At 35.3% G+C, this 23,145-nt stretch overlaps 1 protein-coding gene across 1 annotated transcript; it reads left to right on the top strand.

The window, feature by feature from the left end:
- Positions 1 to 11,942: 11,942 nt before the first annotated feature.
- LOC129899480 (uncharacterized) lies at positions 11,943 to 13,011 on the top strand. The gene has a single exon (XM_055974465.1). It carries the CDS (start codon positions 12,185 to 12,187, stop codon positions 12,770 to 12,772), a length of 588 nt encoding a protein of 195 aa, XP_055830440.1. The 5' UTR covers positions 11,943 to 12,184; the 3' UTR covers positions 12,773 to 13,011.
- Positions 13,012 to 23,145: the final 10,134 nt, after the last annotated feature.

The raw sequence follows: 23,145 nt of genomic DNA, 5'->3' as shown, positions 1-23,145 counted from the left end.
ACATGGGTACTCGGTATCAATTTCTAAGACATGTTGTAAAGCTATGTTTTATTTATTTTTTCTTATTCTGGAAATATTTCGGCAGAGTTTCCTCTATACTCGTTACTTATCCCAAAACCTACACGCTGAAAATACCAACAATTCCTTACAGGGCCAACACATATATATTCATATCATATCACAGCCACACAAGGCTTTCAAAATCAATAATAGTATAAAAATAATGGACTACCTCGTATGTCCACTCCAAACTGCATCTGTTATACTTTCTGTCTACTTTTCCTTTTAGTTTTTTTTTGACTTTACATTTAAATCACATATCAATACCTTTTCCCACAGATATCTTTCTTTCCTTTACTTACCCATGTGCTTCGTAACTCTCCATATCGTCAATTTCTTCCTTCTATTGATGTCATTCTTCTGCTAAAATCTAGAGTTAGTATAAGAAGATTTCCTATGACTCAGATCTATAGTACGATCTCGGATGTGAAGGGAAAGGAAACATCCTAAATTCCCTGTAGCTTCATGTTTATAGATGTGGCGCACAACACATCGATAACGAAGACTCTACTAGACATGGTCTGCAGACAATCCAAGGAGGAACTGCTCTGATACCACTTCTGTCATGACCCAACCCTGTAGGCCGCGACTGGGGTCCGACCTGGACCCCCCGTATACATATCTATCAGATGTGGTCAAGTCAGATTATAGACACATAATGCATATAAAACAAGTGTAGTCAAACCGGACTACAACTAACACAATGCCATGCATCAGAGACCTATTGGGCTATAACCTTTTTATAACCCTGTAGCCTCTTTCATTTATATCACCTTATGAAAGAGCACGGAAGACGACAAGGCTTTCATAACATAATAATATATATCATACATTATGTAGACCCAGATGAATCAAACTGACATACATAACCCACATATACATGTCTGTAGACCTCTAAAAATATTAACGACAATATATGGCAGGACAGGGCCTCCACCGTACCCCTGAATAGACAAAACAATTTTATACATCTGTGGTCAGTATCAAAAACTAGGCTCCGATACAATGGAGCCTCTTCCAGCTGAGCTGCGCGGAATCCTAAGATGATGGACTCCCAAAACCTGTATATGTACCTGTGGGCATGAAATGCAGCCTCCCAAGAAAAGGGGGTCAGTACGACATATGTACTGAGTATGTAAAATGTAACATAATACAACTGGAGGTATATCCGAAATAAAGAAGCAGGGGAAAAAATTATCAAATTAGAAGTCTGTACCTATACTCTGTGAATTATAAAAGCATGCATGCTCATATCATACCATATAGCCGGCCCTTTCAGGGGTCCGGTGAATCATATCTGTAAAACTATCATGGCCCCAATGCCATCATCATATTATTACAATACATCATCATATATATATATATATACGTACCCGTCCCTCTAGTAAGGAAGTGGTGAAAATGTAGTGAATTGTGCACAATTACTATCCTCGGCCTGGGCGCGATGAAAGAAGTGTTACAGTATACATGAGTAGAGTAGTGAGAAAACAAAACACAATTTAAATCATTAATGGAGACTCAATGAAGTCATCCGGTGAATCATCCCTAGAGATTAGGGCAGAAAGTATCTGACGTATACTCTCTTAATGTTACTAAGGACTATGTAAAAGGGAGTTTTGGAAATCTTAGCAATATATCAGTATAAATATCTTATTGAAGTTCGAGCGTTGGTTATCTCAGAGCCTTTCTTTTTTTTTTGAAAAAAGTGCTTAATCGAATCGATCGTTATATAGTCATATAGAAGACTCAAGGAGTAGGAGTTTAACTACTTTAAAAGTCTTAACATCCAGAAGTGATCAAGAGTCCTGAAGTCATATTCAGAACCTACGAGTGAATTTTCCCTGAAGCTTTCATCACCCATAGCATACATCTAAGACATGACAAAAAGGAAGAGAAAACATAGGCTTTACATACCTATGTCAAAAACATGCCAAGAGAGGGCTTCACATACCTATTATGAGTTATTCTTTATCCCGTTTGCCTCATCGTCCTTTGAACCTATTTAACATGAAAGTAATACGAATGTCAACCACTTTTAGCTTTCCATCATCTTAGGTTGCACCTTAGTATTCATGGAATCTATTTCCTTGTTCGTCTCCTCGACTAGTTCTTTAATTAGTTAAGGCGTTAATGAAAATTGGGCAGCACCTCCCCTATAATGTGCCCTATCCAAATTTCCAATTAGATCCATACACACTAAACCCAACCCACCACAAAAACCTTCAGCATGTGTTTAAGCAATTCACACCAACAATATACAACATAAACTCCAAATGACTCGCTCAAAATTACGATATCAAAATAAGGTGTCTAGCCTTTACTTTGTAACACCATTATTTATACAAAATGAGGGGTCGTGTGGCTGCAAACAGAATAACCCACACCCCTTTTAGAATACATTTAGGCCCTGCAACACACCCTCACACACCTGCAGCAGCTCACCACAAGCACAACGCTTTATTTCGATGATAATTCAACTCTAGCGACTACAATTTGGATTGTCTCCAACGTCAAGCATTCCCATACCATTTTTATGTTTTCAGCCACATACAAGGCGTATAATACACTCCATAAAATCACCATAAATTCTAAATTACAAGGAGAAACCTTACCTTACCCGAAGTCTGCTAAACCTGCCAAATTGCAACTCGGAACTTCTCCAAACGTGCTGAAATTGAGCGGGCTGTTTATGTCCCTTCTCCGCTGCCCCAAATTGGAATTTTTGGTTATCAAAAACTATTATATAAATGTGGGATACCTCAACTAATTAATTCACAGAATTAAACTCTGAGGCTTACCTTGGCAGCCCCGAAACCCGTAGCTCCTCCTCTTGCCCTCAACATTTTTCTCTTCTTCTTTCTTACTTTTCTAGGCGTAAAGATGAAAACATAATTCTGTAGATATCGTAATATACATATACACATATCCATGTGGTTGTGGAACATCGTAGATTATTCATTCATAGAGGAAAAATTGAAGAACTTACCTTTAATTTCTCAAAACCATGGCTGCCTTTCTTTTTCTTCCAACGTTTTCTCTCCTTTTGTTCTTCACGTTTTTTTCCTTTCTTTTGGCTGAATATTTCGATGAGAAATGTGACTAAGTGTCACTTAACACATATATATACACCTCTTTAGAAGGTTCCACATGGCAGCCCCCTAGGGCGACACGTGGCAGCCTCCTAGGGTGCCATCTCAACCTATTCGGCCAATCACATGCTGCCATGTGGTAGTGGGGTCTACCCCAAGCTTCTGCATCACCTACTTGACCCTAAGTAGGTGCATCACCTGCTTGTCCAAGTAGGTGCATCACCTACTTGCTTTGAGTAGGTGCGTCATTTCCTTATTTCTCTTTCGTGAGCTCGTAATCCCGCCTTACTTCAAGAGCATATGCACTCCTTGATACTTAATCTCGACGTGTACTCAAGTAGATTAAGTATGTAGGACTTCTAAGTTAGTAGCTTATCTAGGTAAGTTGAGTCCTACGACTCCTTACTTGGCCTCCAACTTCTTCCAACTCCTCATAACCCTACTTCCAACCTTTCCTACTATAGGGTATCACATTCTCCTTTTCTTGGAGTTATTTAACAGCGTTGTAGATTATTCGGCTTACATAGTAACTGCTAAGAAGCTTGAGGGACATTCCGAGCTCTAGAGTGTGGGGTGTAACAAATCTATTGGTGGAGTGTCATGAAGAGAGATATTGCAACTTTATTTCTAAGTGCCCGAATTATAAACAAATCAAATTTGAAAATCAAAGGCCTTGTATTGTAGCTCGGAATATAGAGCTCCCAGAGTGGAAGTGGGAGACGATCAATATAGATTTTATTACAGGCTTACTGCAGTCTAACTGACAACATGATTTGATTTAGGTTATTGTAGATAAAATGAGTAAATCAACCCACTTTTTGTCGGTTAAGAGTACAGATTCAACTGAGGATTACGCCAGATTGTACATTCATGCCAGATTGTGCATTTATTAGATATTAATACTTTATGGAGTCCTTTTGTCTACTAACACAGATAGAGGATCCCAATTCACTTGCCAGTTTCAGAAATCATTTCAGAAAGGTCTAGGTTATAGGGTAAATCTTAGTACTACCTTCCATCCTTAGATACATGGTCAAGAAGAAAGTTCTATTCAGACTCTTGAGGACATATTGAGATCTTGTGCCATTGAATTTAAAGGTAATTGGGATGATCACTTGCCTCTCATAGAGTTTGCGTACAACAACAGTTTTCGCTCAAGCATTCAGATAGATCCTTATGAGGTTGTTTATAGGAGGAGATATAAATCATCAATTGGTTGGTTCAAAGTTGGTAAAGCTAAGTTGATAGGGTCGAACTTGGTTCATCATGCTATGGAAAAGGTGAAGATCATCTAAGAAAGGTTGAAAACTATGCAAAGTCGTCAAAAGTCCTACACTGATATTAGGAGCAAACTTAGAGTTTATGGTGAACGATGGATGTATTTAAAGGTTTCACCAAAGAAGGGTTTTATGAGATTTGGAAAGAAAGAAAATCTCAGCCCCAGTTATATTGGTCCCTACCAGTAACTAAGAGGGTTGGTAATATAAATTATGAGTTAGAGCTATCCATAGACTTGGCGGCCATACATCTTGTATTCCACATTTCTATGCTTGAGAGGTTCTTATAAGATCCTTCATTCAATGTTCCTACAGAAAGCATTGGTGTTAAAGATAGCTTTTCTTATGAGGAGATTCTGGTTCAAATTCTTGATCGTCAGGTTCACAAGTTGAGAACAAATGAGGTTTCTTTAGCCAAGGTGTTTTGGAGGAATCATTTATTAAAGAGGTGACATAGGAAGCTGAAGTGTATATGAAATTTAAATACCCTCATCTATTTGTTCTTCCTAGTGTTGATGTTGAAGGCAATACTCACTTACCCATCTCAAATTTGGTTTCAATTATTGCATTGCATTCTTGCCTTGTGTAAATTCTTAGCTTTGTTATCATTCAAGGATGAATTATCCCATGAGGAGATATTGTAACACCCCAAAATATTCTAACTTAGATGACTCTAGAAGATCTCAGAGAAGGCAACAAACGCCGATTGATATATGGGCCACGAGTGGCACCTACAGACCATAGAAGGACCTATGGGTCTTAGATGGGACTTGTAGTCCACATCAAGACGTAGTGAAATTCTAAGGTTAGGATAACTCTTATACAGAGCTCATACAATTCATAGAACTTTCTACTGACTGTAGGTAGTGTCCATAGGAGAGATCCTGAGACCCAATCTTAGGCCCATTCCACAAATAATTTCCTACGAGCCCTAGAAGGGTCTACGACCCATAAAAAGGACTCATAGACCCAGCCTTAGAATTCCACTATTTACTGTAAAGTTTACCAAGCTTCAACGACTAGGATCTATGACCTATAGAAGGGTCTACAACTAGTAGAAGGTTCTATAGACCCAAGTCTCAGAGTCCCCAACCCATAGAAATTTCTATAGACCCAAGCCTCAGAGTCCCTCAACACGAGTCTACAATTTCCCTATACGACTTGTATTAGGGTCTAAGACCCATAAAAGGGATTTGTATACCCAACCTTGAGATTTCCTGTTAGCTCAAAATTATGCACCCAACTTCCACAGGGAGGGCTCTTATGGCTATAGAAGGTCCTACAACCCATAAGAAGACCCATACACGACTCCCACACAATTTTAATAAAGGGAATTCTTTTTATTTCCCACCCCTTATTAGTCAAAACCTAGATATTTTAGACTAAGTTAAGTCCCTTAGAAGTACCCTACGACACCTTTTCCCTAATTAACACGTACAAATTTAGAGCAAAGACTAGAGAGGAGAAAACACTAGGGTTTTAGCATATTCATTGAATTCTTCAAGTTTTGCCAAGAAAATTGTTCTTCCAAGCATGTAAGGCTAATCATAATATTGGACTAAGTTCGTACTCATGCCCTACATCTCAATTCAGTTAGTATGAGTTTAAGTTTGAGTTCCAATCCTAATTATATTGAGTTTCTGAATGAGTTATGATTCCTATTATTAAGTCCTACATATGTTTAATGAGATTATGCTTATACATGTCATTCTCATTTTTGAATTGCTATTCATGCCTAGTTTTGCATGAACCCTAATTGAGTTATTACATTTCTCACAATAATACATTATTTAAAGATGAAGAGAGTGGATTTTCATGTTTGAGAAAAGATGAGTTTTGAGGGAACATGATTGTTCTAAGTGATTATGTTACTTGAGTTTATGAAGGCATGTATTATTGCTTTTATGCATGATTGTACCAAGTCAAAATGAGTTAGAGTATTAAGCATAAATGATATTTTGAAAAAGAGTTAGAGGGGACACGATTAGTCCTAAATGTATAATGATTTTAAAAGAGAAAACATAAAGAGTTGAGAAGAGTTTAAGCTTATCAAAATAAAGTCCAATGAGATTAAATGAAATATATTTTGAGTATCTTACTAACCCCAGTATATGAGCATTAGTGCATATTTTGGGGGTAGAATTGAGCACTGAGCTGGGTAAGAGTTTAGATAACTATAAACCCCATAAACTAGGTAGCCATCATAGGATCGTAGCATTGGTTCAGGAGACTCCTCACTTTAGTAACTGATAAGGACTTTTATACGGATCTATGAGTTGAGTTTATGTCCCTTATCCTATCAAGGTAATGGATAGCTCTGGCAATGTGAGTAGTTTATTATATCAACAAGAGGCTCATAATGATGGTTGTCGATAAGAGAAACTCTCCAAGAAGAAAAAATATTATATTATTTTGAGTTGCATTCATCATCTTACTTTATTGTAAAGCTTTGAGGTTTTCCATTACACTTGCATACTTTACTTTCAGTCTGTTATTTCAAGTATTCATTTTAGTTGTATATTCAATGAGTATGTTTTCCTTTTGCTATTTTATATATTATACATTCGACATACCAATATCTTTCGATACTGCATCATTTCATGATGTAGATATAGGTTTTAGAGATCCTTAACAGGCGCATCATTGATGATCATATTTCCTCCATATTTTCGTGAGACCTCCTTGCTTTTAGAGGAACTCCTTTTAATTTCTTTATTTCATTATTATTTTCTCTTTTGAGGTAGCCGTGGGCCTTTCCCAGTACCTATCTTTTGTACTTAGAGTCTTTGATAGACATAGTATAGGTTTAATTCAATATTTTAGAGATTATGTTTTAAACATTTTTATCACATATATTCAGATTATTTCAGATAGTTTTTATAAGGTTTATTTAAGTATTTAGAATGCTCACTTCCTTTAAACCTTGTGTATCAAGTTAAGTATTCGCTTAGTAGTTAGCCAGACCAAGGATTCTCTTGGGAACCAACAATGGTTTTCAAGTATCGACCACACCTAGGGTGTAGACTTTGGGCATAACAAACTTTTTATTGACATGATCCAGTTGGAATTTTTGACACCACCTTGAGTTTGGAATGCCTATTTTGGTAGGGTAGCATATCTCATTTATGAGCACAGGGTTTCAAACCAATCTCGGGCACTTGAGTGGAGTCCGTAAGGACTTAGCTAAAAATTTTAGCGCCTAATGCTGGGCCTTGATTTTGCGGCCCTAGTGTCTCTTTGGAGGCCTACCCTTAAGTAGGCAGGGGATCGCTTTAGCGGGTAAGGCCAGATCATGGCTAGCCACTTAAGAAACCTTGACATCACTTAAGCAGGCATTACTTTAGAAACTAGGGCTCTACTTAAGTGGTAGCCGACCTTTGTGCTAGCCAATTTAGCAGCCCTGGCCTCACTTTAGAGGGAGCACGCTTTAGAGACCAGGGCTTTGATTTAGCAGAGGCCGCCTCTTTGAGGCCAGCCACTTTAGTAGCATAAGTGGTGGCTTTTGCGGCACCTACAACTAGTGTAAGTCCATTTTGGAGTCTTTTTCTCAAAGTGTTGGGAATTAAACTGAGACCTCCTCAGCTTAATTCTTGGTGGGAGTTGATTTTTGTTGCTAGAAATTGTTGAAACTTTGTGCGGGGACCTTCAGGAAGCTGTTGTAGGTCCGTTGTTGTGGTAATTTCTTCCTCCCTAGAGTTCTCCTTAGCCATTAATGGAGTTCTTCTTGGTTGTTTATTGCGTGGGTTGTTTGTGTGCATTTTGAGCCTCGAATTATATTATGTTTTGAGACACAAGGTTAGAGAGTTGAATAGGAACTTTAGATCGAGTCAATTTCAAAATTTTCAATGCAAGTCCGATCTTCTTATTTTAGACTCTAATTTGGGTCTGTCTTTGTTTAATGCAATTATGGTGTGAAAATGGCCATCTTGACATTGTAATTCTATTTTTAATTGTGTGGCAGTATTCAAAGGTTGTACGGAAGGAAAAAGCTCCAAAATTATGATTTGGAGCGCATGCAACCAACCTTGAGGTAGGCTACAATTTCTCATTCCTTAGATTGAGCTTGAATATGTAAACATATATTGATTTGTGTGAATTTAGGGGTAGGAATCTACTTTTTTTAGTTAGCTAGAAATTATATTTTAGACTTCATTATCGGGTTTCGGGATTGGGAGCATGCTAGTGTTGTTTAAGATAATCCTTACCTTGCGGTGTGCTTGATATATGTTTATTGGTTGATATCGAGCATGTTTGGATTATTCAAGGCTTAGACTTATGATTGCCAGAAACTTGCGTGATTTGGAGATGGTAGGCCTTAGAATCTCTTTGACGTCATTTCAAATGACTTAGCTCCCTGTATACTAATATAGAAAACTTGAGTCTGATAGTCTAAGCCATATCTAGGAGGTAACCTAGTGCTTGAGACCTTTTATTCATAACTCCCTTCTTACGTCAGCTCTAGTGTACATGGTTCTTATTTCTAAAGCCACTCATCGATTCATGTTGGATTTGGTTGGGGTATGGAGTGATTTATTAATGGCATTCAGTGTGGGGTTCTCCCCTTGATGTTCATTTTTCCACTGATCCTAAATCTAGCCAACTAATCTCTTATGCTCGATTAAAGTCCCTTATTCACTCCATGAGCTCATGTTGAAGTCCCTGTCTCAGCTCGTGGCCTTGGTTATGTCCTTAGCATATCATTTAATCTTTATTAGCATCCTTGGCATATTCTGTCACCCTAGTTAGAGTCTTTGGAATATCCTTTTACCTCAGTTAGATTCCTAGGCATATCATTTCTCCTTGGTTAGAGTACATGGTGTATCATTTCTCCTTGGTTAGAGTCTTTGTCCTAGTTTTTTGTTGGTTAGATTCCTTGCCTTATATTTTGCTGCAGCTGAAATACCCCGCATATAGTTGACTCAATTCAAGTCCCTGAAAAGTCATGGTATTTCTGGAAATATCCTCAGATTCTCCTCGTAATTCTTAACTCTTCTGTGTACCTATCAGGTTTATGGGAGTCCGTTTGGATTTTACTTAAACTTACACATGAGTGTACCTTCTGTACTTATGGGGCTCAACATGGCTTAGTTAGTTGTACTTTCCTCCTTTCTTGTTATTAGTACACTCCTGTGCATTCCTATTATTTTTTCATTTCTTTGACCTCTTTTTGTGTTTTAATCTAGCATTTCATGTTGCCTTTACTTTTCTTGCTCAGTCGGTCTAAGATGCCTATTGAGTACCTATTGTTTTGGTACTCACACTACACTCTACATCTATTTTCGTGATGCATTCCGAGTATCAGTTACCGGCATTGATATCAAGCCTACAATTGCCGGAGGCGAGTGTGCACATGGGTTCTGCACTTTACCTAACTCCATTTGTATTTTGTTTGATAGTCTTTTACTTTCTGAGACAAGCCTTTGTATTTTAGGTCCATTTTTAGGACTTGTACTCTTTCATTTAGCAGCTTTGTACTTGTGACATTCAACATCTGGGATGGATCTTATTGCATATATAGGTCCATTTTTAGGACTTGTACTCTTTCATTTACTTCCACTTATCATCCAATTTTATATTTAAATTGTTGCTTCCACTTGTTTCTACCCTTATAACTATTTCTTATCATTCTAGGTAATGGGCTAGATTACCAATGGTGGTTATAGTATGTGTCATCATGACTCGAAAAATCTTATCATGGGAAGTTGGTATCAAAGCCCAAGTTCACTTATTTCACTTGTACCAAGTTAACGTCTAGTAAAGTACTGCGGATCGGTGCAGAGACATCTGTAACCTGTCATTCAGAGTCTACATGATGTCATTGGGAAGATCATCTCCTTTATATCTCTTTTGTGCAATGTGTGTCTTATTGGTTTCATGAAATCTCATATTTGCATTCTTTCACAAAGTGACTCTTACTCGTTGGGGGTGATGTACCCGCGTCTGCAGATAGAGCCCCAGCTAGGGGCAAAGGCTACCCCAAGGTCGTGCGAGGGCTGCACTACATTTATACATTTTTGTTGATAAATTTCTTTATATTTATGTTTTCGAACTGTTTTTAGACGAGTTGTAGTTGTAGTTGATTTTAAGTAATTTGATAGTAAAAAAAAATACTTTTAGTGTTCATCTGGTTCAAGGTATAAGAACTAACTAATTGCGGAATTAGTTTTAGAGTTTATTTCACATTTGGCTGGGATAAAATCACGGATAACTTATATCCGGATTAGTTAATTTGGGATTGTAATGTTACTTTTATCCCACAATGAGGATGAGATAACAATTCTGAAATAAATTTTTTTAGAATAATTAATTACTCTCTCCGTCCCACTTTAGTTATCTGAATAATGTCTTCCACAATTCTTAAAAAAAATTAATAAGGAATGCAATTTGACTAATATAACCCTACTACAAATACTCTTCAATCATTATGTGAATTAGTCTCTATGACTGTATTACTAAATTTATATATTAAATATCATTGATTGATGTTTTATGTATTGAATGATAGGCAAAAAATACCAAAAGTTTAACAAGAAGTAGTCTTGTAACTTTAAAATGACATTTTTGAAAACTATAGTAATAGAATAGAGTTGTAGTAATATATTTTTTCACATTTCAAATTAACTTAATTACTAAAGATAGAGTTGAAAAAAAATGAGTAATTATTTCTTAATTGTTTAAATTGACAACTATTTTTAATATATCTAACAACAAATAAAATGAGAGAGAGGGAGTATGAGATAACTTGTTCTCCATCCAAATCAACCCCAAAGGGTGCAAATATAAAAGTTAAATGATTATACTATTAGGTATCCGTCCAATTCGTTGCATTTTGGAATTTATTATTGGAGAGTAATTAAATTAGATGAAAGTCGCTCGTTTGTCTTCTCATCAACCATGGAAACAACTTTACCTTAAATAGTCATGGACCACATCCCCTTCCCATTTATTAGACCCATCTTCCTCCCCATCTGTATTAAATTTATTTCTTCTTAATTCAATTTTGAGGAAGATCAGATCGGATGTTAGAGAATCGAGATCATCTCTCTAATTAACGGCCTAGAATATTTTGACGGATATAAAAGAATTGGTTTCTTTTTTCAAAAAAATAAAATAAAAGGTTTACTAATAATTATAAGTACCTGTCAACTGCATTAAATCTCATTTTACTCCAAGTAGTATGATGCACTAACCAACACACAAAATCCCTTCTTAAATGACCTCAAAATATTTAAATAAACTGACTTCACATTAGTTGGGGTTGAAAAATTCATTTTTCTTCTACTCCCTGGGTTTTATTTTATTTTATCCATACATTAAAAAAATAATTATTTTAATATTATTTGTTTATTTTAATAGATCAAAATAAATTTATTATCTTTTATTTATATTATTCTTATTATTAGATATAAATTTATAAGGTATAATAATAAAATTAATTTTAATAAGTAAATTTTTAATAAATATTTTCTTGAGACGTGACAAATCTACCACAAGCATAATAGAAGTGTGCTCAATAGCTCAAGACAAATCCTAGAAAACAAAATGCCCCTCATTTCTCTGCATGTTCTCCTTAAATATCAGTTTACATTAACTATGCATTTACTTCGACTCCCGTGTTTAGAATTAAATTACTAGATTGGAATATATACAAAATAAATATCCAAATCCACGACTGAGATCTTAGCTTGAAATCTTTATTTCCCTTGCCCTCTACTTCAGATCTTGAAGGAAGTGAAGTGCAGAAACAGAGAGAAAAAAATGGTGAGTGGTGATATTCGATCTCATCATCATCCTGCAGATTTCTTACTAATCAAACAAGATGACAAGTTCTTCTCAAGGCTTTTGTCTAAGGAAAGCACTGCTAAAGGTGAGTCTTCTTTCAGGTATTACTACTGTGGAGGATCTTCTGGTTCAATTCCATTTGTTTGGGAATCTCAACCAGGTACTCCTAAACACAAATTTACACACACTTCTCTTCCTTCACTTACTCCTCCACCTTCTTATCAAACAAACGCTCAATTGAAATCCTTGCAAAAACAATCAAAATCCAATTTTCTCCTTTCCATTTTCCCTAAGATTTCCTCCAAGAAAATCACAAGTTCCCCTTCTGTTTCATCATCTTGTTCGTCTTCATTCTCAATTTCTTCCGTCCAAACCACTGGTTATAATTCAAACCGAAGAAACTACCGTTCAAGATCAGAAATGGAGTATGATCATGATAAGAAGCAGATCCCGTCTTCACCAACTTCCACACTCTGTTTTGGATGTGGAATGGGGAAATCTATGCGTTTTCGAGTCAATTCTAAGAATGTGAAGAAGACATTTTCAACCTTTGTTGGCAATTGATGATATATTTGAAACATGGTGTTCATCTTGTACATCAGTTTTAGATACTTTTAGTATTAGTTTATGTAAAATGGTGTCTCTTGTCAAGTGTGCTGCGGCGATTCCCTGTTTTAAAAATTATTTGCTAATAATCACGGGATCGAAACAAATTATGTCCAGATGATTTTCCTTTTTGTCAGTGTCAAAGTTGATGCTATTGTCTTCTCAACTGATAATCCATTTATTACTTCAAGTTTGAATTTTCTTATATTACATTTTACGTTTATTCTGTTCTACTTAATTAGGATGTACAGATAGATATCTTTGTATTCAAATTTGACATTGTGCGAATGGGTGAAACATGCTATCAAAAACAAAATAATTAGACTTAAACATTTATCATGGGACAAGTGAATACCACATTCTATTTGAATCAAGATTTTCTCACAGGAAGTTTTTCCCATATATTTCTGGATGAAAATCGGCAAATTTCAATATAACTAAGATATTATTATTGTTGTTGTTGATTATATACTTAGACGGTGTGGGATTGGTTTCAAAAGAGGAAATATTGCTGATAAAATCAAATCATAATGGTAGATGTAAGGATCGATGCAGGGAGTAGGGCAGCCTACTTAAGGCAAAGCGGAATTTTGTTCTTCATTTTTGAAAGTAAATTAAAGGTGGTCCGCTTAGGTAGACGGAGAATGGTAGAGTTTGATAAGAATACTAGCATATTCAATTTAGGACCTACTTGAGTTATTGAAAGATCGTGCAAAAATCCAAATTATGTGGTCTCCGGAGTTACTGATATTCATATTTATGTCAATGTTTTCAATTAAGTGGTCTTTCACGTACGGTTTGCAAGGATACTGGTTCTTACAACGTAGGACAGAAATTCAGAATACTGGTTGCAATATTGAGTGTTTTAAGAGTTAGTTTGGTAACACAAATGAAGAATATGACTAACGCACTGGTGTCATTTGTTGGTCACGATGCTACTCGAACAGGGAACCGAATTTCGAAATTTTAAAATATGGGTGCACTATTAAATAAGAAAGGGGAAAAAACACATTAAGTGGAATTGATCTCAATTTTTTTGGGTAAGTAACTTATCATTCCACCAAGTACACCATTCATCTGTTTTGGAATATGGGTGCTAGTAAATAGTATTAATCAATTTTAGGAAATATGTAAATAAAATATCTAGTTTTATGGTTATTGCTACCATTAATCCACATGCACTGTAATTTGGACCAAAATTTGGCCCTGGAAGATGATTGAATTTTGAAATAACTTTAATTCTTTCTCCAAGGAGTTCATCTTGTCCCTCAGTTTTAGATAGTTTTTTCAAATTATTTAAAGTGTGTAGTGTTTTCAAATTTCCCAATTTTAAATTTTAGCTAATAGTCGCGGGAACAAAAATATGTCAAAAGGACTTTTTATGGTGGTTAGATCGCTAAGATATTTGATGCCATTTTCGAGGAACCGGTGATCATGGTTTGCCTAGTTGAAATATGAACCTTTTAATCTATAGTCATTTAGTGCATTTGTATTTGTTCTTGTACAATCATTTATTTGTACTATTAGATATATCTGATTCATTCAAATCTTATATAGAATATAATACAATTAAGATCTTACTGATTAATTTATATATCCTGTGAAATCGATCTTTACCAATATTCTAGCAACTATTACCATCCTCATCAATCACTTTTACTGACTACTGATCACCATCACAATTGCTAACCATTTCAGTCAAGCAATCACCTCCACCGCCAGTCATCACATCAGCCATAACTAATGTAGGGGTTCATTCCATGTCACAAATAATTTTTATTTTGTTGCATGGTTTAAAAATTAGTGAGTAAAAAAATGTGAATCTAGTAGTTGGAAATCTTAATAACCAAAAGATCATTATTTTTGTCAAATTTAATCTCACCAAGAAACCTACAAAAGTTTGAAATATTTGTTTTTCATGATGTCACATATGACATCATAGGGACAACATTTTTCTATAATTAGAGCACTCTTACTCAATTGTAAGAACTTAGAGAGAAAAATATATTAGAGAGCAAAGAGAGGTATACCACAGACTATACAAAAAAATAGTTTATGAAGAAAAATAAAGTGTGACGATATTTTAGTAAGGTGAGAAATCAAAAGAGGGTTATTTCTTTTAAGTATGTAGTAGTCATTTTGTATATTGTACTCGTGAGTATACGATGTAAAATTCCTTACTATAGTGATATTAGTTGCTCCTCTTGGCCCGTGTTTTTTTCTTATTTAAAAGGGTTTCCACGTAAAATTCTTAGTGTCATTTTTTTTTATTGTTATTTTCACTATTTTGACCGTATATATTTTTGTGTTAGTCCGCATTTTTTTAACAAACTAGTATCAAAGCGTTGGCTCGCAATATCTATATTTTTTGTGCAAACGATGAAAGTCAACACAATTAGAATGGTTTCTTTGAATGATATCTTAATTCTTCCATTTGGAAGGGAAAATGGAAGTTCTGCTCTATATTAACAATTTTTATTAACCAGCCTTCACCACTACAAAGCCTAAAAATAAAATAGATGAAGAGTGAAATCTATTGTACAAACAGATTTGTAGATTTTATTAAGCAATGGATTGACGATAATGTGTTGAACCATATTTATGTAGAGACATATGCTCGAACCGTACGGGAGCATCTTGAAAGCTTATATGCTTAGAAGACTAGGACCAACAAAATGTTCCTAATAAAAAAGATGTTATGTTTAAAATATCATGATGCTTCTTCGATGATAGATCACCTAAATAAATTTTAAGGGATCATGAACCAGTTATTTGCTATGGGCATTAAATTTGACAAATAAATTTAGGCTTACTTCTACTTGGATTTTTACCAAATTCTTGGAAAACATTTAGAATTTCATTATCAAAGTCTCCTTTAAATGGTATGATCTCTAAGAATTTTTCCAAGAGAAGCACCTTGACATAAGAATTGAGAAGAAAATCTTAAGGTACTTCTTCGTCAAATGTCCTACTGACTGTTCCTAGGGGAAGAAACAAAAATTGTGGTTCTCAGAGTAGAAAATATAACTGAAGTAAATTAGGAGGCATACTTAAGAATATTGAGTGCTATAATTGTGGCATAAAAGGGCATACAAAGAAGTTTTGTCAAAAATTAAAGAGTGAGAACAAAGACAAAGAAGAAAATAAAGATGGCAATGAAAATTGCCTAGCCACCGTCACCACCGAAGATCTTGTTATAGTCCTTGATGCGGATTTGATAAATATTACTTGTGATGAGTCAAGGTGAATTTTGAACACTGATGTCTCATTTCACGTGACATTAAGGAAAGAAATTTTCTATTCCTATAAACCTAGTGACTTTGGAACCTTGAGTCTGGATGACACTATATCTAGGGTGTTGGTGTTGGTACAATTTATTTGGAAACTAATGTTGGAACTAAATTAATTTTGAACAATGTAAAACATGCACCTTATGTTCATTTGTACCTTTTTTATGTTGGTGTTTTAGATGATAAAGGATATGTTAATACCAATGGTGGAGGAAAATGAAAACTTATTAAGGTTTCCTTGGTTGTGGCTCGTGGTAGCAAACGTCGTGATCTATAGTGGATTACTGCTTTTACTTGTACAAATATGGTGAATGCATTTGAGAGCGATAACTCTCAATGTTATGGCACAAGAGGCTTTGCAACATCAGTGAGAAAGGACTTAATGTTCTAGCCAAAAAATAATTATTGTCAGATTTTTAAAGTGCTAAATTAAAAAAGTGTGAGCACTGCTTGGTTGGAAAATAAAATATAGTTTCCTTTAAGTATAACCCTCATTCAAGAAAGACAGAGTTACTTAATTTTGTGCACTCTAATTTATATGGTCCAATGAAGACAATGACTCAAAATGGTGTACTCTACTTTGTCATCTTAATTGATGACTGCTCAAGAAAACATTAAGTCTATGTCTTGAAGACTAAAGACCCAGTGTTAAATGTTTTTAAGTAATTTCAAGTTTCAATTGAAAGAGAAACTGGAAAGAAGCTAAAATGAACTCGTATTGATAATAATGGTGAATATTATGGAACGTTTGATGAATACTGCAAGAATCAAGTTATTAGACACCAGAAGATTCCTTCTAAAACTCTCCAGCTTAATGGTTTGGCAAAGAGAGTGACCAAACCTTGATGGAAAGAGTTAGATGTTGGCTTTTTGAATCAAAGTTATCGAACTCCTTTTGGGATGAGGCCTTATCGACTGTTGCACATGTTATTTACTTATCTCATGTTATTGCTTGCAATGTTCCAAATAGAGTTTGGTATAACAACAATGTTTTCCATGACCATTTGAAAGTATTTGGTTGCGAAGATTTTGTACATGCGTCAAAGGATGAGAGGACAAAGTTTGATGCCAAAAAAGGCAGTGCATCTTCATTGTTTATGGCCTTCATGAATTTGATTACAGGCTATATGATACAATTGAGAAGAAGCTTGTGAGAAGCTGCGATATCATTTTTATGGAGAATCAAACCATCGAAGATATTGACAAAGTGGAGAAGCAATAATCTTTAAGTTTAGATGACATAGTTCATTTTAATCAAGCTCCTCAGACAAGTGTGTATGATGTTAGTAGGCTTGATGATCATGGTGATTCCCAGAATCATATCCCAAATCAACATGTTGATATTAATAATAATAATTATGTTGTTACTGATGATGCTCCTTCTCACGAAATTGTGGATGAATCAAATACTCCTCTCAGGAGGTCTACAACATAGCGTATTTATTTCTTTCGTTATTCACCTAATGTATATATGATACACAACGATGGAGGTAAACCTGAATGTTATGAGGAGGCCATGAAAGATGAGCACAAGGATAAATGAATTGAAGCAATGCAAGATGAGATGCAATCTCTGCATGAGAACCACACTTATGAGTTGGTGAAATTGCCTAAGGGCATGAGAGCTTTGAAGAACAAGTGGGTGTTCAAAGTTAAAGTTGAATAACAATGCTTGAAGCCCAAATATAAAACTAGATTAATTGTTAAAGAATTTGGTCAAAGATAAGGTATTGACTTTGATGAAATATTTTCTCCCGTTATGAAAATTCCTCCATTAGTACAGTTCTTGATTTAGTTGCTAGTCTTAGTTTAAAGATTAAGGAGATGGATGTGAAGATGACTTTTATTTTTGGTGACCTAAAGAAAGAAATTTATATGGAACAATCTGAGGGTTTCAAAGTAAATGGTAAAGAAAATTTTGCGTGCAAACTTACAAAGAGTATCTATGGCCTAAAACAAGCTCATAGACAGTGATACAAGAAATTTGAATCTGTTATGGAGAGCAAAGCTATACGAAGACTTCCTCAGATCATTGTGTGTTTGTATAAAAACTTTTCTATTGATGAAAAATTTCAAAATTGATGATATGTTGATTATGGGAAGGAATACTTTCAAAATTGATGTGTTGAAGAAAGAGTAGTGTAAGTATTTTTTTTATGAAAGACTTGGATCATGATAAATAAATGTTGGACATGAAAATTACTCGTTTCAGAGATGAAAGAAGGATTATTTTGTCATAAAAGACATACATTGAATGCGTACTGGAGCGCTTCAACTGAAGAATGCTAAGTCTGTTAGCACACCTCTTGCTGGTCATAAAAAGTTAAGCTAGAAGATGTGTCCTACAACTAGGAACAGAAAAGAGAGCATCGCCAAAGTTCCATAATATGCCACCAACAGAAGTTTAATGTATGCAATGGTATGTAGTAGACCTGATATTGCTCAAACAGTTAGTGTTGTCAGCTGGCGTTTTGACAATCTAGAAAAAGTGCATTAGGAAGCTATAAGGTTGATACTCAACTATCTAAGAGGAAGCTCATATGCATGCTTGTGTTTTGGAGGACCAAATCCAATCTTAAAGGGTTACACAGATGCTGATATAAAGGTGACCTTTATAATAAAAAATCACTATCGAATATTTATTTACTTTTTTAGAGGAGCTATATAATGGTAGTCTATATTGCAGAAGCATGTTGCACTGTCTACAATTAAAACTGAGTATATTCCGGTTACTGAAGCTAGCAAGGAGATGATATGACTCAAGCAATTTCTTCAAGAGCTTGGCTTGCATTAGAAGGAGTATGTCCTCTATTGTGATAGTCAAAGTGTAATAGAATCGAGCAAAAACTCCATATACCATGCAAGGAAGAAATAGATAGACGTGAGATCTCACTGGATTCATGAAAGATGGAAGACAAACACATAGACGTGACATATCACTAGATTAAAGAAATATGGAAGATGAATCTATGCATATTGAAAAGATTTACACAAGTGAAAATCTTATGATATGCTGACCAAGGTGCTACCAAAAGACATGTTTGATCTATGTAGAGAGCTTGTCGGCATGAGCTCTCTGTGAGAAGACACAAATACATCTTTTAGGTGCATATGATTAGAGGGGGTAGATTTGTAGGGTCCATTCCATACCACAAATAATTTTTTACATTGTTGCAAGGTTTAAAAATTAGAGAGTCGGAGATGTGTATTTGGTGGTTGACAAATCTCAACAAGCAAAACATCACTATTTTTATCAAATGAAATTTCACTAAGAAACCTACCAAAATTTAAAATATTTATTTTTTATGATGTCACCGATGAAATCATAGGGATAAAAAGCACTCTTGCTTATATGTAAGAATACGTTAAGATAGAGAGACAAAATATTAGAGAGAAAAGAGAGGTATACCATAGAATATACAAGAAAATAGGCCATGAAGAAAAATAGAGTGTGAGCGATATTTTAGTAAGGTGGAAAATCAAAAGAGGATTATTTCTTTTGAGTGTGTAGTAGACACTTTGAATATTGTACTGGTGATTATACAGTGTAAAATTTCTTTCTATAGTGATATTAGATACTTCTCTTGGCTCGTGGTTTGTTTTCTAATTTAAAAGAGATTCCACGCATTTATCTTTCCTAGGAATGACAAACTTTGTCTTGAAAGGGTAAAATTCTTTGTTTCATTTTCCCTACTATTAATTTTACCATTTTGACCATATATATTTTTGTGTTAGTCCACATTTTCCTAAAAATCAACCACACCTCTTTTGTTGTATTATTGCTACCCACCATTAAACGTCCTTCAACTCTATCCAACACTACATAATCACCACCAATCAGGGATGTATCTTGAGGATTTTTTGGTTTCACGTAAACTCATGCTTCCCTAGCGAGGGTTTTCTAGGTTCCTCACCACAGTTTATGGTATGCTGTCGTGGTAGAGATTTAAAAACTCATACCCTACAAAGAATGGTCCATGATAGGGTCTACGAGCCGTGGTTAGCACCATGAGCCATAGTGCCCTTTATGGTGGACACCTCCCCTAGATCCTTAGACTTTATCCCAAGTCTAGCATCACAGACAACCACCACAGGCCATAGTTCCCAAAATAGACTATGGTGGGTATCATGGTGGACAACCTTCCCAAACCCTTTTTTTTCATAAACTACGTCCCTTACCAAGAACCATATTATCCATAACGGTCTGTGGTGATGGTCCATCCTATGTTTAGGATTTAGTTTTAAGTTGGAGTTATTTTGGTCAGTTGCCTAAATTTCATTAATGAATGTGGATATGTTTTTGGGACTAAATTCTTACCTATGAACTAACCTAAATTCCCTTAGCCCTCTCATTCTCACCATAATTCCCAAAATCATAAAATTTTCTCTTGCAAGTCTTCTCTCAAGAGTCTTCTCCTTCCTCAAATAATTCAAAGGATTTCTTCAAGATCAAAGTTTAATTATCTTCAATTTAGGGCTCAAAAAGTCAATTCATGTCGGACCTCATCCATGGGTACCTTTAACACATGGAATCCCAAAGATTTCTTCTTATATTCTATTATCATTTCTTCAATTAAAAGCCCTAATTTCCTGAATTTTGTTGGGTCTTCTCAATTAAGATATACTTTAATGCTACTAGCCTAATTATACGTAATTCCCATCATATTTCATGATTTCAAGTGGAATTTCAATGACCCATGCTATATGATAGTTTCATGTATGATTTATAAGATATGATCATAATTTTCAAGTTATTTCAATGAAAGCTTTATGAATGAGTTTTAAGATGCTTTATCCAAAAAAGTTTATGAATGATGATTCTATAATGTTTCAAGCAAGTTAATGATAGGGTGAGTATAGAGCTTAAAGATGTTTTATGAACAAAGATATGTAATGATGGAAGGCCTACACCGACATTACATGAGTTACATGATAGATGAGCTATTCTTATGTTATTTTATAAAGATGAATTGATGTATTTTAATATATTTCCTATGATATTTATGATCATATTTTATGAGAGTTTCGATCATGACACAACCCCGTGGGCTGCGACTGGGGTACGACCTGGGCCCCCGTATATGTATCTAGCGGATGCAATGATCAATATAAGAACTATACATAAGAACCCTAAGTGGGTCATAGAATTTTCATGCCTGTTGCCTCTTTCATTTGTATCTTATCATGAAAGGGCGTGCCAGCCGACAAGGCTGCCATACTATCTTAATATTTACAATACATCATGTAGACATAACTGAATAGAACTTACATGTATAACCCACACATATGTCTACAGACCTCTAAGAACATTAATAGTAACATATGGCGGGACAAGGCCCCCGCCATACCCCTGAATAAACAAATATATACATAGGAGGTTTGGTCCTACACCTCGGCTTCGAATCAATGGAGCTTCTTCCAAATTGGTTGAGTGGAATCCTATGCTGGCGGACCCCCAAAACCTGTGTCTATACTTGCGGGCATGAAGCACAACCCCTCGAAGAAAGGGGGTCAGTACGATATATGTACTGAGTATATAAGCATAACATAACTGAGATAACAACTAAAATAGGGATGCAGGAAATCAAGTATGGCATTTAGTAGGGTACTGTACCTGCATCTCATAAAATAAATTCTTGTCTACCAGTATCACATACCGTATCCGGCCCGCTAGGGGACTCAGTATTACAAATACATCATCTATCATGATAGGCATATGCATATTTTTAGCACTGTGGGATGTATATCCCGATACATATAGATATGATATGTTAGTGCCGAGGAACGTCGGCCCGATCCCTATACATATAATAAGTTAGTGTCAAGGAGCGTTCGTCCCTATCCATATATATAATACGTTAGTTCCGAGGAATGTACGGCCTGATCCTTATACATATAACACGTTAGTGTCGAAGAACGTACAACCCAATCCCTATACATATAACACATTAGTGCCGAGGAACGTATGGCCTGATCCCTATATATAATAATGCATATACATGCACACAAAACTTGGTAACATAACAACCATCTCCCGAATATCATCATAAGATATGTCAAAGAGTCTCTAGGTATAAAAGTTTACACATTCAATCATTACTCAGCTAATAGAAGGGTTGAGGAATAGAAGTTTCACAACTTTAAGAATCCTAACCTCAAGAAGTGAGTACAAGTCATGATTTATACCCGAAACCTATTAATGGGATCACCTTTAACTCATACCATATATCTCTTCACTTAGATCCTACTATTTCAAAAAAAGGAAGGGATAAGTTTCACGTGTACTACTTTTTGTCAGGTAGAAGACTTACAAGTCCATAACACAACTATCACAGGTGTTCTAGTATCGAGAAGTGAATAAGATTGACCAACCATACTCAGGGTTCTATGAATGGAATTATTCCCACATTACATACACAATCCACTTAGGACTGAGATATGCCAACAGAAAAGAAAGATAGACTTTACGTACTCCTCACTTCCTAACGTATGGAAGGCTTGAGAGGTCCTAGTTTAATTACTACAAGAGTTCTTTCATTAAGAAGTAAATAAGGTTCGTGAATTACAGTTGACATTTATGAGTAGATTTACCCTCAAGTTCATATCATTCACTACTTAACTTGAAAATATGCCAAAAGAAGAGAAAGAATAGGCTTTACATACATTACCTTTTATCGTATAAAAAAACCTTAAAAAGGAAATAGTTTGACTATTACAGGAGTTCCATCATCATGAAGTGGATAAGAATTATGAACTATACTCGGAGTTTTACGAATGGAATAACTCCCAATTTCATATACATAATACTTACATCTAAGACATGCCAAAAGAGAAGAAAGGGTAGCTTCACATACCTCTTATCGATTGCTTTGAACTCGGCTTGTCTCGTCGTCCTCTGAACCTATTTAACACGAAGGTAATACTAGTATTAATAATCTTTGACTTTCCATCTTTTAATTCTGTCACCAACTATCCATAGGAACCAATTCCTTATTCGCCTTCCTCGACTAGTCTCGACTAGTCTATTAGTTATTTAAGAAG

This window comes from Solanum dulcamara, chromosome 8, assembly GCF_947179165.1.
Source record: "Solanum dulcamara chromosome 8, daSolDulc1.2, whole genome shotgun sequence".
Lineage (NCBI taxonomy): Eukaryota > Viridiplantae > Streptophyta > Magnoliopsida > Solanales > Solanaceae > Solanum > Solanum dulcamara.
The sequence above is the reverse complement of the archived record's forward strand: the minus strand, read 5'-3'. Positions and strand labels throughout refer to the sequence as shown.

Bases quoted from the DNA above. Each gene is read 5' to 3' on its own strand.
- LOC129899480 (XM_055974465.1), top strand. From the start codon at position 12,185: ATGGTGAGTGGTGATATTCGATCTCATCATCATCCTGCAGATTTCTTA.